The following is a 16302-nucleotide window of genomic DNA, read 5'->3' as shown; positions in this document are numbered from 1 at the left end:
TAGTTCTTGGCTATTAGCATTATTAAACCTCCTAATATGTGTCTCTTTTATTTAACTCAGGTGAAAAAGATTCAATGATTTTTGACTGTACTGAATGCTATGATCCAGTTACTAAACAGTGGACAACTGTAGCTTCAATGAATCACCCCCGCTGTGGTCTGGGAGTGTGTGTGTGTTATGGGGCTATATATGCTTTGGGTAATTATGCTGTTCAAATTCTTACCCAGATTCTGATTACTTTAGAAATTTTCCTTCCCTCCCATAACAAACTCGTATCATTTCAGCTTTATAAATTCTTATTCTCCCTTGACCTGTGGTAGCCCAGAAGATAAAGCATCGAACTGGAATACTGAGGTCGCTGGTTTGAAACCCTGGGCTTGCCTGGTCAAGGCACATACAGGAAGCAATTACTCTGAGTTGATGCTTCCTGCTTCTCTCCCTACTTCTCTCTCTCTTTCTCTTCACTCTAAAAATAAATAAATTTTAAATTCCTATTCTCAAAATATTACTTGGGAAATTTGTCAAATGTAGAGCTCTTAGAAAGAGATGAGATGAGCTCTTAGATAAAATATAGATGAGATGTCCAATGAAACACTTAAGCTGATAGTTAAATCTCATTATTGGTATAAGTATTCTGAATATGCAGAAGTTATTTCAGGATAGTTTTTCAAAATACCAAATTTCCTATGCAATATGTTGAAATTTTTGTGTGGTTTTTTTTTTGTATTTTTCTGAAGCTGGAAACGGGGAGAGACAGTCAGACAGACTCCCGCATGCGCCCTACCGGGATCCACCCGGCATGCCCACCAGGGGCGACGCTCTGCCCACCAGGGGGCGATGCTCTGCCCCTCCGGGGCGTCGCTCTGCCGCGACCAGAGCCACTCTAGCAGAGGGCAAGGAGCCATCCCCAGCGCCCGGGCCATCTTTGCTCCAATGGAGCCTTGGCTGCGGGAGGGGAAGAGAGAGACAGAGAGGAAGGAGGGGGTGGGGGGTGGAGAAGCAAATGGGCGCTTCTCCTGTGTGCCCTGGCTGGGAGTCGAACCCGGGTCCCCCGCACGCCAGGCCTACGCTCTACCGCTGAGCCAACCGGCCAGGGCCTGTTTTTTTTATTTTATATATCTAGTTGAAAAGAGGCAGAAAGAGTTAAAAGATCTGAGTTCTACTGACAGTCAAATTCTAACTTTTCGGCCCTGGCCGGTTGGCTTAGTGGTAGAGCGTCGGCCTGGCATGCAGGAGTCCTGGGTTCAATTCCTGGCCAGGGCACACAGGAGAGGCGCCATCTGCTTCTCCACCCCTCCCCCTCTCTGTCTCTCTCTTCCCCTCCCGCAGCCAAGGCTCCATTGGAGCTAAGTTGGCCTGGGCGCTGAGGATGGCTCTATGGCCTCTGCCTCAGACGCTAGAATGGCCCTGGTTGCAATAGAGCAATGCCCCAGATGGGCAGAGCATCACCCCCTGGTGGGCATGCCAGGTGGATCCCGGTCGGGTGCATGCAGGAGTCTGTCTGACTGCCTCCCCATTAACAACTTCAGAAAAATACAAAAAAAAAAATTCTAACTTTTCATATGATCTTGTACAAATAACTCCTCTCTTCTACGTGATAATCATCCATAATGTGAAGTTGTTGGATTAGATGTTTTTCTAAGGTGTTTTAGATAAATGAGATTCCTTTATCCGAGATATAACATTTTTCTGTTTGGTTACAGGTGGATGGGTTGGAGCTGAGATAGGGACCACCATTGAACGATTTGATCCTGATGAAAATAAGTGGGAAATAGTTGGTAACATGGCCATGTCACGCTACTACTTTGGCTGTTGTGAAATGCAAGGTAATTGCTGTATAAAATACTTTTCCTGCTTGACCTGTGGTGGCAGAGTGGATAAAGCATTGACCTGGAACACTGAGGTTGCTGGTTTAAAACCGTAGGCTTGCCTGTTCAAGGCACATATGTAAGTTGATGCTTTCTGTTCTTATCCCCCTTCTCTCTCTCTCTCTCTCTCTCTCTCTCTCTCTCTTTCTCTTCTCTCTAAAATGAATAAATAAAAGTCTTTTTATTTGTGACAGAGATAGACCAGAAGGGAGAGAGATGAGAAGCATCAACTCTTTGTTGCAGCACCTTAGTTTCTCATTGATTGCTTTCTCATATGTGCCCTGACCAGGGCGAGGGGGGGTGGCTATAGCAGACCGAGTGACCCCTTGCTCAAGCCAGCGACCTTGGGCTCAAGCTGGTGAGCCTTGCTCAAACCATATGAGCCCATGCTCAAACTGGCGACCTCAGGGTTTCAAAGCTGGGTCCTCCGCATCCCAGTCTGACATTCTATCCACTGCGCCACTGCCTGGTCAGGCAAATAAATAAAAGTCTTTAATAAAATAAATAAATAAAATTTTCGCCTGACCAGGCAGTGGTGCAGTGAATAGAGCATTGACCTGGGATGCTAAGGACCCAGGTTTGAAGCCCCAAGGTCGCCATTTGAGTGCAGGCTCATCTGGTTTGAGCATGGGCTCACCAGGTTGAGCATGGGAGTGCTGGTTTGAGTGTGGGATCATAGATGTGATCCTGTGGTCGCTGGCTTGAGCCCAGAGGTTGCTTGCTTGAAGCCCAATGTCTCTGGCTTGAGCAGAAATTTACTTGCTCAGCTGTAGACCCCCCAGTCAAGGCACATATGAGAAAGCAATCAATGAACAACTAAGGTGCCATAATGAAGAATTGATGCTTTTCATCTCTCTCCCTTCCTGTCTGTCCCTATCTGCCCTCTCTCTATATCTTTTTCACTAAAAAAAATAAAAATTTTTTTCTGATAAAAAATATTTTTAAAAACTGAACTTGAGGTTTTATTTGCACAAAAGTATATTTTATGTCTGTTAGTATTAAATGATTAACACTAACTATATGGAAGTTCTGCTTTTATCCTCATATCTTTGAACCTCTTATTTATTTATGTATTGCCAAAATAATCTTTTTTTTTTCAGAATAAACAAAGCTAGAATTTAAAATTCTAGATAGGCAAAAATACCTGACTAGCAAAATAAGTATTTAAAATGTCATTCTGTTTTGTTTGTTTGTTTGTTTGTTTTTTTACAGGGACAGAGAGAGAGTCAGATAAAGGGATAGATAGGGACAGACAGACAGGAACGGAGAGAGATGAGAAGCATCAATCATCAGTTTTTCATTGTGACACCTTAGTTGTTCATTGATTGCTTTTTCACATGTGCCATGACCGTAGGCCTTCAGCAGACTGAGTAACCCCTTGCTCGAGCCAGTGACCTTGGGTCCAAGCTGGTGAGCTTTTTGCTCAAGCTGGCAACCTCAGGGTCTCAAACCTGGGTCCTTCCACATCCCAGTCCGACAGCTCTATCCACTGCGCCACCGCCTGGTCAGGCTGGGTTTTTTTTTTTTGACAGATACAGAGAGCGAGTCAGAGAGAGGGACAGATAGAGACAGACAGGAAGAAAGAGATGAGAAGGATCAATTCCTCGTTGCGGCTCCTTAGTTGTTCAGTGATTGCGTTATCATGTGTACAGCAGAGCGAGTGACTCCTTGCTAAAGCCAGCTATCTTGGGCTGAAACCAGCAACTTTGGGCTTCAAGCCAGAGACCTTTGGGCTCAAGCCAGTGACCCTGGATGGGGTCATGTCTATGATCCCACGCTCAACAAGCAACCCTGCGCTCAAGCTAGTGAGTCCGTGCTCAAGCCAGATGAGTCCATGCTCAAGCTGGCAACCTTGGGGTTTTGAACCTGGGTCCTCTGCATCCCAGTCCGATGCTCTATCCACTGTGCCACTGTTAAATGTCATTCTTTATTGTAATTTTCTCTCCCATGCCGGATTTAGTAAGTATTTCTAAGTGGGGAGAGACTATCAAAAACAATCTTTTTTATTTATTGAAAATTTAATTCATACCCTTAATTCTTTGTAACATGCTTAAATGTGGGCTGTGATAAACTAGACAAAAGTCGATTTTGTCTTAAAAAATTGGTAAGCCCTTTATAGCATCAGCATAGCAAACTGAAATCACAACTATTACTTTTGATAATTATTATATCTTTTTTCCTATAGCATCTGAGCAAAAATATTTCATTTCAGGTTTAATTTATGTAATTGGGGGCATCAGCGATGAAGGAATAGAGCTTTGTTCTTTTGAAGTTTATGATCCACTTTCCAAGCGTTGGTCTCCACTTCCTCCAATGGGAACCAGGAGAGCATATCTTGGGGTGGCTGCACTCAATGACTGCATCTATTCTATTGGAGGGTGGAATGAGACACAAGATGCTCTTCATACTGTAGAAAAATATTCCTTCGAAGAGGTAGGTTGGATGATTTCAAATTTTAGAATCCTGTGTTGTTTTTTTACTGTCTATAAGATCTGTAGTGGTGTGAGTTCTTTCATTCATGATATTGATCATTTGTAAGTTTTTATCTCTTTTCAAAGAACTCACTTTTGGTGTCATTGATTTTTTTTCTGCAGATTGTCCACCTATTTCATTCATTTCTGTTTCTATTTTTTTTTTCTTTCTATTTGTTTTGGGTTTAATTTGCTCTTTTTTTTCTAGAATCAGATGTGTGTGTGTTTTAAGTGGGAGGAGTTGAGATAGTGAGATAGACTCCCGCATGCACCCCGACTGGGATCCACTGGGCAACTTCTGTTTGGGGCCCATGCTCAAATCAGCCAAGCTATCCTCAGCACCTAAGGCTTAGGCTGAGACCAACTGAACTATCCTCAGTCCCCAGGGCCAACACTCAAACCAATAGAGGCACTGGCTGCAGAAGAAGTAGAGGGAGATAAAGCGGGGGGTGGGGGCACGGGATGGTGGCAGAGGATCACTTCTCTTGTGTGCAGTGACTGGGAATTGAACCCAGGACAACTATATACCAGGCCAGTGCTCTATCCATTAAGCCAATGGGCCAGGACCAAATGTTATGTTTCTTAAATTGCTTCTGGTTATTAAAGCAATCAAAACCTGAGGGTTTTTAAATTTTATTTTCCCCATTAGATTGTCTTGGCACCTCTGTTGAAAATCAATTCACCATAAATGTGAGAATTTATTTCTAGACTCTTAATTTTATTCATTTATATATATGTCTATTCTTATGCCAGTATCACACTGTTTTAATTACTGTAGCTTTGTAGTATGTTTTGAAATCAGAGAGTGTGCATCCTCCAACTTTGTAGCTTTCTTTTTAATTGGTTTGGGTATTCTGGGTCCCTTGAATTTTATATAAATTTTAGGATCAATTTGTCAGTTTCTATCAAGAATCCAGCTGGGTTTTGATAGAGATCACATTGAATCTGAGATCAATTTTGGGACTATTGCCATCTTAACAATATTAGGCCTTTTCATCTTGACCATGTGATATCTTTCCATTTATTTAGGTCTTCAATTTATTTTAACAATTTTTTTATTTTAACAATTTTTTTATTTTAATTTTTTTAAAGATTTTATTTGTTGATTTTACGGGTGTGTGGGGAGTGAGAAATATCAACTCATAGTTGCTTCACTTTAGTTGTTGCTTGCTGTATGTACTTTGACCAGGCAAGCCAGGACCAGCATCCTCAGTGTTCCAGGTTGACGCTGTATCCACTGTGCCACCAAAGGCCAGGCACATGTTTTATAGTTTTCAGTTTATTGCACTTTAGTGGTTAAATTTATTCCTAAGTATTTTATTTCTTTTGATCCTAATGCAAATTGAATTGTTTTCTTAGTTTCATGCTCAAAATTTTCATTGCTGGTATATAGAAATTCAGTTCTTTTTTTTTTTTTTTTTTCATTTTTCTGAAGCTGGAAACCGGGAGGCAGTCAGACAGACTCCCGCATGCGCCCGACCGGGATCCACCCGGCACGCCCACCAGGGGGAGATGCTCTGCCCACCAGGGCATTGCTCTGTCACGACCAGAGCCACTCTAGCACCTGGGGCAGAGGCCAAGGAGCCATCCCCAGTGCCCGGGCCATCTTTTGCTGCAATGGAGCCTCGGCTGCGGGAGGGGAAGAGAGAGACAGAGAGGAAGGAGAGGGGGAGGGGTGGAGAAGCAGATAGGTGCCTCTCCTGTGTGCCCTGGCCGGGAATCGAACCCGGGACTTCCGCACACCAGGCCAACGCTCCACCACTGAGCCAACCGGCCAGGGCCCAGAGGTCACTGTCTTGAGCAAAGGGTCACTGGCTCTGCTGGAGGACCTTACCCCCTACCCCCTGGTCAAGGCACATATGAAAAAGCAATCTTACTCTCTCATAGCCAGTAGCTCAACTGATTCAAGCATCAACCCCAGACAGGGTTGCTAGGTAGATCCCAGTCAGGACACATGTGAGAATCTGTTTCTCTCTTTCCCTTCCTCTCACTTAGAAGAAAAAAAAAGAATGGAGAATGATCAATGAACTAAGGTGCTGCAACTATTATATGAGTTGATGCTTTTCATCTCTCTCCCCTTCCTGTCTGTCTGTCCCTATCCCTCTCTCGATCTGGCTAAAAGATTCACTTTGTAGCATTGAGGAATAATCATTGTTCACCTTATTTTTTATTTCTTTCTTTTTTTTTTAACAGAGAGAGTCAGAGAGAGGGATAGACAGGGACAGACAGACAGGAATGGAGAGATGAGAAGCATCAATCATTAGTTTTTTGTTGCGCGTTGCGACACATTAGTTGTTCAATGATTGCTTTCTCATATGTGCCTTGACTGTGGGCCTTCAGCAGATCCAGTAAACCCTTGCTCAAGCCAGCGACCTTGGGTCCAAGCTGGTGAAGCTGTGCTCAAACCAGATGAGCCCGCGCTCAAGCTGGTGACCTCGGGGTCTCGAACCTGGGTCCTCTGCATCCCAGTCCGGCACGTTATCCACTACGCCACCGTCTGGTCAGGCTATTTTTTATTTCTTTTATGGGGGTGATGCTCTGCCTATCTGGGGCCACTGCTTCATTGCTCAAAAATGAGCCATTTTTTAGCGCCTGAGGCGGAGGCCATGGAGCCATCCTCAGCACCCGAGGCCAGCTCAGTCAGTCTAACCAAATGAGCCATGGCTATAGGTAAGGAAGACAGAGAGAAAAGGGGGAGTGGAGAAGAAGATGGTCGATTCTCCTTTGTGCCCTGACCGGGAATTGAATCTGGGACATCCACATGCCGGACCAGTGCTCTAGCATTGAGCCAACCGGCCAGGGCCTAATCATTTTCACTTTTTATGATTTTATAAACATTATTCATCATGTACTTTATGTCCAGGTTCTTTTTTTTGGATTTTTTGTTTTTGTATTTTTCTGAAGTGAGAAGCAGGGAGGCAGAGAGACAGATTCCCAAATGCAACTGACTGGGATCCACCCGGCAAGCCCAGCAGGGGGCCATGCTCAGCCTATCTGGGGTGTTGCTCTGTTGCAACCGGAGCCATTCTAGTGCCTGAGGAACCATGGAGCCATCCTCAGCACCTGGGCCAACTTTGCTCCAATGGAGCCTTGGCTGCAGGAGGGGAAGAGAAAAAGAGAAAGGAGAGGGCGAAGGGTGAGAAGTAGATGGGCACTTCTCCTGCGTGCCCTGGCTGGGAATCAAACCCCGGACTTCTACATGCTGGGCTGACACTGTACCACTAAACCAACTGACCAGGGCCTTTCTTTTTTTTTTTTTTTAAACCTAGCTACTAGCTCATTTCTCTCTTGATTGTTTCCCAGGACTTTTATTAGCTTTCCTATTTTCTGAAGTAGGTTTTGACAATTAATTTTGGCTATAGCAACTTATTGAAATTTCTTGAAGGAACATTGTTTACCAGGAGTTAAACTTTTTGTTCAAGGGCCACATACAATCTCTTCTCTAGGCATATTAGTGTTATTTTTTAAAAAATTTATTTCATTTTTAGAGAGAGGATAGAGAGATAGGAAGAGAGAGAGAAGTAGGAAGGAACAGGAAGCATCAACTCCCATATGTGCCTTGATAGGGACAGACAGGAAGGGAGAGAGATGAGAAGCATCAATTCTTTGTTGCAGCACCTTAGTTGTTCATGGATTGCTTTCTCATATGTGCCTTGACCAGGGGGCTACAGTGGAGCGAGTGACCCCTTGCTCAAGCCAGCGACATTGGGCCTCAAGCCAGTGACCTCAGGGTTTCAAACCTGAGTCCTCTGAGTCCCAGTCCAGTGTTCTATCCACTGCACCACCACCTGGTCAGGCAGGCCAGTTTTGTTTTTAAAATATTTTATCTATTGATTGATTTCAGAGAGAAAAGAAGGGGAGGGAAAGGGGGAACATTGAACTGTTCCTGTATGTGCCCTGATCTAGAATCGAACCGGCAACCTCTGTGCTTCCGATGATGCTCTAACCAACTGAGCTATCCGGCCAGGGCAGTTTTTTTTAAAATACATTTTTAATGTAGAAAATTAATTCTTAGTTTGTAGGTTTACACAAATAGGCTATTGTTTCCCACCCCTGATCTAAAAACTACCTTTCTGAAAATACATTTTGCCGTCACTAACTCACTAAAATGGTTCTTGTGTAAGATTTATATTGTCAAATAAATTTGGCAAGTGTTTTTCACTATATCATTCTCCTGGCAATTTATAAGGGTCATTAGCATTTTAAAAAGTTTTAAAATCCCTTCTGTATACTCTATATCAGTGGTCCCCAACCTTTTTTGGGCCACGGACCAGTTTAATGTCAGAAAATATTTTCACGGACCGGCCTTTAGGGTGGGACAGATAAATGTATCACGTGACTGAGACAAGCGTCAAGAGTGAGTCTTAGATGGATGTAACAGGGAATCTGGTCATTTTTTAAATATAAAACATTGTTCAGACTTAAATATAAATAAAACGGAAATAATGTAAGTTATTTATTCTTTCTCTGCGGACCGGTACCAAATGGCCCACGGACTGGTACCGGTCCGCGGCCCGGGGCTTGGGGACCACTGCTCTATATAACTGTTTCTTTTTGGAGCTTTGTGTGTGTGCGTGCGCATAGATTGCCTCCTTGTATTACATAGAACTAGGTTTTTAGAATGCCTGCTCTAGATTATTTTCTGATAATAATTTATAATCACAGACTTATTTTTCAATTATTTTTTCCCTAAATTCACTACTTTGCATCCATTTAAGTTTATTTTTAAATGTTCTATATACTGCCTGACCAGGCGGTGGTGCAGTGGATAGAGCGTTGGACTGGGATGAGGAGGACCCAGGTTCAAGACCCCGAGGTCACCAGCTTGAGCGCGGGCTCATCTGGTTTGAGCAAAGCTTACCAGCTTGGACCCAAGGTCGCTGGCTTGAGCAAGGGGTCACTCGGTCTGCTGTAGCCCCACGGTCAAGGCACATGTGAGAAAGCAATGAACAACTAACCTGTCGCAACGAAAAACTGATGATTGATGCTTCTCATCTCTCTCTGTTCCTGTCTGTCTGTCCCTATCTATCCCTCTCTCTGTCTGTGTAAAATAAATAAATAAATTAATTAATTAAAATAAAATAATGTTCTATATACTGATGAGACTGAATTTTGAGTTTGAAATTTAAACATGTAGCTTGACCAGGTAGTGGTGCAGTGGATACAGCGTCACTGTGGAATGCCGAGGACCCAGGTTTGAAACCCCAAGGTCACTGGCTTGAGCCCAAGGTCACTGGCTCAGCTGGAGCCCCCACTCCCACCCCTGTCAAGGCACATATGAGAAAGCAATCACTACATAACTAAGATGCCACAACTATGAGTTGATGCTTCTCATCTCTCTCCCTTCCTGTCTGTCCCTGTCTGTTCCTCTCTCTCTCAAAAAAACCCCCACAAGAAACCTGAAATTTAAACATGTAAATAGAACCATAATATCTTATTTCTCAGCAGTTTTCTCTATTATCATTGTATGGCACTGTTAACTTATTTATTTTTTCTTAACCAGGAAAAGTGGGTTGAAGTTGCCTCAATGAAAGTGCCTAGAGCAGGCATGTGTGTTGTAGCAGTCAATGGGCTTCTATATGTTTCTGGAGGTCGATCTTCTAGCCATGATTTCTTGGCCCCAGGTACCTTGGACTCAGTTGAAGTTTATAACCCTCATTCAGATACATGGACAGAAATTGGTAACATGATCACCAGTCGTTGTGAAGGAGGTGTCGCCGTGCTGTGAAATGTAAACCATGAGAGAGCCCAAGAAACATTTTAAAAATATAGAAAAAAAGTCTTTTGTAAATCACACATGTATTTGGTCATAGGACCTTTGAGTCTGTTGAGTGTTCCATGTATTTGATAGATAAATGATTGGAGAATTATTATTACTTTTTAGATTATTTTATTGATTTTACAGAGGGGGGGAACGAGAAGTATCAACTCATAGTTGCTTCACGTTAACTGTTCATTATTAGTTGCTTGTCAGTCAAGTGAACTGGCGACCTCAGTGTTCCAGGTTGACACTCTATCCATTGCACCACCACAGGCCAGGCAAGAATTATTTTTTCTAAAAATTTGAATGAGAAGGGATATGGAATATAACCTAAATTAATAAAGAGCTCACAAAAATTTAGCAAACTTACTAATAGAAATGCTATTTATACTCTAAAATTGTCCAGTTAGGAGTAGAGTCCTATTTGTAGACATGATTTGCTAGAAACTTCTTGACAAATAGTCCCTTTAGTGGCTTCTCCAGTGCAATTCAAGCTGTAACATGATACTTATGTTGTTTAAGAATATCAATGAGACAGTTTAATGATGTCTGTTCATTCATAGTTCAATCCAGAGCACAATTTTCCATAGCCATAGTTTAATCTACAGTAAAAAGCCAATGAAACAATTTCCTCGTTTTATTCGATGCTAGGAGTTTCACTAGTCCCAAACCTTTTACTGGCAGCAGATATATGGGAGGGACATTTGGAAATATCTAACTATTTATATAGAGAGGTAAGTTTTGACCTGTTCATAACAATATAAAAAAAGCTTTTGCTCACTTATGTTTTTGGTCTTGATGCTGAGAATGCAAGTGTGTAATTAAGAGTAAGTTCTTAGTGAAAGTCCTTTATTGCAATAGGATGATGTAATGGGTGATAGAGCCCAGTGGGTGGTATGCACCTAGTAAATTTCTTCCCTATTTTTTAAAGTCATTAAAAATATGTTTGGCTTTGGATCATCAAACTTTGTAAAGCTTACTTGTACATGGACAAGCCTAAATATCTTACTGCCTGGCTTGGAGAAGGTGGAATGGTAGATGCCTGTGAAAATTCTTAAGGCTGACCAGTAGTGGCACAGTGGATAAGGCATCGACCTGGAACGCTGAGGTTGCAGGTTTGAAAACCTGGCCTTAAAAAAAAACCAAAAAACAACTCTGGGCTTGTCCGGTCAAGGCACATATGAGGTTAAAAAAAAAAAAAGAAAAAATTCTTATAGACACTGACTCAAGTATAAGATGAAAGGCTTCTGATCCAAAACTACTTCTCAAAACTTCTCATTTTCCCCGAGAAGTATTCTAGAGAATTGTTCTCTGTCCATTTCTGAGATTTGTGTACATCAGGGGTCTCAAACTCAACTCAGCATGTGGGCCGCAGAGCAAGATCACAGCCGTTCGGTGGGCCGCACTAGGTCTACAAAAGGCAACTGTTATGCAACACTTTTCTTGAACTTCGTGGATTAGTCTGCGGGCCGCACAAAATTGTTCGGCGGGCCGCGAGTTTGAGACCCCTGGTGTACATAATCATCATTTTCAAGTTATTTCTACTAGTCAGTTGAAGCCATTTATATTAAAGATCTTTCTTAGAGGGTGAGGGAGGACAACCTGACTCTGGGTGATGGGTATGCAACATAATTGAATGACAAGATAACCTGGACATGTTTTCTTTGAATATATGTACCCTGATTTATTAATGTCACCCCATTAACATTAATAAAAATTTATTTAAAAAAAAAAGATCTTTCTTACATTTAGGTTTACCTAACTGATTTTAGGATTTGATTAGTATATTCCTGATTCCTCCTTTTTTTTACTAAAGTTCTTTGTAAAAAGCGTCAACAGCTTTTTTAGATAGTAAACTTTTTATAAGCATTAAAAACTCAGGTAGTATTCATATCCAAAATATTTGTATTGGCCCATAAGGATACTTTCCTTCATAACTTAACCATATGCTTGTATTAAGAAAAGCTTATGGGCCCTGGCCGGTTGGCTCAGCGGGAGAGCATCGGCCTGGCGTGCAGGGGACCCGGGTTCGATTCCCGGCCAGGGCACATAGGAGAAGCGCCCATTTGTTTCTCCACCCCCACCCCCTCCTTCCTCTCTGTCTCTCTCTTCCCCTCCTGCAGCCAAGGCTCCATTGGAGCAAAGATGGCCCGGGCGCTGGGGATGGCTCCTTGGCCTCTGCCCCAGGCGCTGGAGTGGCTCTTGTCTCGGCAGAGCGACGCCCCAGAGGGGCAGAGCGTCTCCCCTGGTGGGCATGCCGGGTGAATCCCGGTCGGGCGCATGCTGGAGTCTGTCTGACTGTCTTTCCCCGGTTCTAGCTTCAAAAAAAAAAAAAAAAAAAAGTACAAAAAGAAAAGCTTATGTTGGCCCTGGCCAGGTGGCTCAGTGGATAAAGCGTCACAGCATGCTGAGGCCGTGGATTCTATCCTAGGTCGGGGCACATATGAGAAGCAATCAATTGAGTACACATCTAAATGGAACAACTAAGTGGGACAACAGTTGATACTTCTCTCTCCCTCTCCCCCTACTTGACCTTCCTTCAAATCAATGGAGAACTTTTTTAAAAAGATTTTATTTATTGATGTTTTAGAGAGAGGAAAGAAAAAGAGAAATGTGGGGACAGGGACAGAGGAGCAAGAAGCATCAACTCACTGTTGTTTCTCCTGTGTGCCTTGACTAGGCAAGCCTAGGATTTTGAACCAGCAACCTCAGTGTTTCAAGTCAATGCTTTATCCACTACATCACCACAGGTCAGGCTTAAAAATTTTCATTTCTTAATTTTTTATTTTTGTCCACGTGAGAGGAGGGGAGATAGACTCCTGCATGCATCTCGACCCAGATCTACCTGGCAATTCCCAATGCTCTGCCCATCTGGGGCCATGCTTACAACTGAGCTATTGAAGTAGAGGCTTCATGGAGTCACCCTTAGTGCCCAGGGCCCATGCGCTTGAACCAGTTGAGCCATGGCTGTGGGAGAGAGAGACAGAGAAGGGGGAGGGGTGGAAAAGCAGATGGTCGCTTCTCCTGTGTGCCCTGACTGGGAATAGAACCCAGGACATCCAAACACTGGGTTGACGCTCTACCATTGAGCCAACCAGCCAGGGCCAGTCAGGCTTAAAATTAAAAAAAAAAAAAAAATGCCTAGCCTGACTTGTGGTGGCACAGTGGATAAAATGTTGACCTAGAACACTGAGGTTACTGGTTTGAAACCCTGGGCTTGCCTGGTCAAGACACATACAGGAAGCAACTACTACGAAAAGTTGGTGCTTCCTGATTCTCCCCCCATTTTTTCTGTCTCTCTCCTCTCTCTAAAAATCAAAAAAAGGGGAAAAAAAATGAGTGACCTGTGGGAGCACAGTGGATAGAATTTCCACCTGGGACACTGAGCTTATGGGTTCGAAACCTTGGGCTTGCCCAGATCAAGGCACATACAACAAACAATAAGCAGGCAATGAGCGACTAAAGTGAAGCAACTGTGAATTGATACATTTTGCTCTATATCTCCCACTCTACTCCCTTTGTAAAATCAATAAATAAAAGCTTTCTAAAACTTAATCTTCAAAAAGCTTATGTTTGTGTCTTGCTGGGTAGCTCAGGTGGTTATAGCATTGTCCTATATGCCAGACTCAATCCCCGGTCAGGGCACAAACAAGAAACAACCAACAAATGCACAACTAAGTGGAATAAATCCATTTTTCTCAGTAAATAAATTTATAAAAATTATTTTTTAACAAAAGCTTATGTAGGCCCTGGCTAGTTGGCTCAGTGCATAGAGCATTGGCCCAGCATATGGATGTCCTGGGTTTGATTTCTGGTCAGGACACACAGGAGAAGCGACCACCTGCGTCTTTCACCCACCCTCTCCCACTTTTCTTTCAGTGGCTCAAATGGTTCAAGCATTGTCTCCAAGAGCTGAGGATAGTTCAGTTGATCTGAGCACAGTCAGCCTGAAGCGCTAAAAATAGCTCAGTTGATTCAAGCATCATCATGCACAGACGGTTGCCGGGTGGATCCTGGTTGGGGCCCATGTGGGAGTCTATCTCCTTTTCCTCTCACTTAAAAAAGGGAGAAAAAAAAGCTTATGTAGTGCAGACACAAAACTATTAAGTCTGAAGGGTCACAACTTGGGATCCGTAAAATATGAAGGAATGAAGTGTCAAGATAACTTGTAGACTTTTTCACATACCTTTAATATTTCTAACTACAGAGAATCAATTCCAATTCAAAAGAGATTTACAAAATGCTCCTATAATTCTCATTATTGCCTGGCATCCTAAAATGGTACTGTGAAGGGAGGCAAAATGTACTGCTGGGGCAGAATTGTAATGTCAAGACAATCAGTGTTTGGTATTAATAGCACCAGGAGATTCCCTGAAAATAGGTAGCTGCCTTTTGTTTCCCAGGTAATGACAGATTGTTTTAAAAAGAATGTACTAAAAAAAAAAAAATGTACTAATAAAGAATTTTGATTTTGCTTTTCCTACTGTGATTTTGCTTTTCCTTCTGAGAAAGATCTTCTGAAGAGTATGAGTTTACTTTATTATCAGGCTGTAGGAAACTTTTCCACATTAACAAAAAATTATGTAGTGGTTTCAGCCATGGGCTTTAACGGGTAAACTTTTTTTTTTTTTTTTGTATTTTTCTGAAGCTGGAAACGGGGAGAGACAGTCAGATAGACTCCCGCATGCGCAGACCGGGATCCACCCGGCACGCCCACCAGGGGAGATGCTCTGCCCACCAGGGGGGATGCTCTGCCCCTCCGGGGCATCGCTCTGCCACAACCAGAGCCACTCTAGCGCCTGGGGCAGAGGCCAAGGAGCCATCCCCAGCGCCCGGGCCATCTTTGCTCCAATGGAGCTTCGGCTGCGGGAGGGTAAGAGAGGAAGGAGAGGGGGAGGGGCAGAGAAGCAGATGGGCGCTTCTCCTGTGTGCCCTGGCCGGGAATTGAACCCGGGACTTCTGCACGCCAGGCCGATGCTCTACCACTGAGCCAACCGGCCAGGGCCAACTGGTAACTTTTTAATGATCTGAACAAGTTCTAGCTCTATGGTGTTATATTTGTTTGTTTAGAGCTGCTATAATAAAGTGCCATAGAAATTTAAACAACAGAATTTATTGTCTCATGGTTTCATAGGCAAGAAGTCTGAACTCAAGGTGTTGGTAGAGTTAGTTCCTTCCTAGGGCTATGAGGGGGATTTGTTCTAGGCTTCTCTTCTTGACATAGCTGGACATTCACATGGCATTCGCCCTGTATGCGTGTTTGTCTTTAAATTTTTCCTTGTTATAATACCAGTAATATTACCTTATGGCCTACCCTTATGACCCCATGTTAACCATATTACCTCTATAAAGACTTATCTCCAAATAAGGTCACTTTCTTAGATATTGGGGATTGGGACTTCAACACATAATTCAACCCATAACAGGTAAGAAAGTAAACAGGTTACCAATCTAGATTTTTTTTTTTGTATTTTTTTCCTGAAGTTGGAATTGGGGAGGCAGTCAGACTCCCGCATGCGTCCGACCGGGATCCACCCAGCATGCCCACCAGGGGGCGATGCTCTGCCCCTCTGGGGCGTCGCTCTGTTGCAACCAGAGCCACTCTAGCGCCTGAGGCAAAGGCCACAGAGCCATCCTCAGCGCCCCGGCAAACTTTGCTCCAGTGGAGCCTCGGCTGCAGGAGGGGAAGAGAGAGACAGAGAGAAAGGAGAGGGGGAGGGGTGGAGAAGCAGGTGGGCGCTTCTCCTGTGTGCCCTGGCCGGGAATCAAACCTGGGACTCCTGCACGCCAGGCCGACACTCTACCACTGAGCCAACTGGCCAGGGCCCCAATCTAGATTTTTATCTCTTCACAGCAAGAATCACTAGTGGAAATCATGTATATACTTTACTTATGAAATTCAATTATTTGGCCTGATCTGTGGCGGCGCAGTGGGTAAAGCGTTGACCTAGAATGCTGAGGTTGCCGGTTCTAGGCCCTGGGCTTGCCAGGTTAAGGCACATGCGAGAAGCAACTGCAATAAGTTGATGTTTCCTGCTCTTTCTCCCCCCCCTCACCTTTCTCTCTGTTGTCTAAAAATCAATAAACCTTTTTTTTTTAATTCAGTATTTGAATACTTACATAAAGATAACATATCAGGTGATTTCATTTCCTTATATATATTCTTACACTAATTAAAATATTTTTCCTTTTTTAAAAATAA

General features: G+C 43.3%; 1 protein-coding gene across 5 annotated transcripts in view; it reads left to right on the top strand.

Annotated features, from left to right (window-relative positions):
• IPP (intracisternal A particle-promoted polypeptide) overlaps window positions 1-13406 on the top strand; it is a 31721-nt gene extending 18315 nt beyond the window's left edge. For 3 of the 5 annotated variants that reach the window (XM_066376148.1, XM_066376145.1, XM_066376146.1), the window contains 4 exons: window positions 61-198; window positions 1704-1826; window positions 4081-4301; window positions 9843-13406. In XM_066376148.1, coding sequence (XP_066232245.1) covers window positions 61-198; window positions 1704-1826; window positions 4081-4301; window positions 9843-10067 — 707 coding nt within the window. In that variant the 3' untranslated portion in view covers window positions 10068-13406. Of the gene's footprint in view, window positions 1-60; window positions 199-1703; window positions 1827-4080; window positions 4302-4988; window positions 5112-9842 lie in introns of those variants that run through there. The other 2 variants (XM_066376149.1, XM_066376147.1) reach the window with 2 other exon arrangements.
• The last annotated feature ends 2896 nt before the right edge of the window (window positions 13407-16302 follow it).

Source organism: Saccopteryx leptura, chromosome 3 (assembly GCF_036850995.1).
Source record: "Saccopteryx leptura isolate mSacLep1 chromosome 3, mSacLep1_pri_phased_curated, whole genome shotgun sequence".
NCBI classification, from domain to species: Eukaryota; Metazoa; Chordata; class Mammalia; order Chiroptera; family Emballonuridae; genus Saccopteryx; species Saccopteryx leptura.
This window is presented reverse-complemented; position numbering and strand designations above follow the sequence as displayed.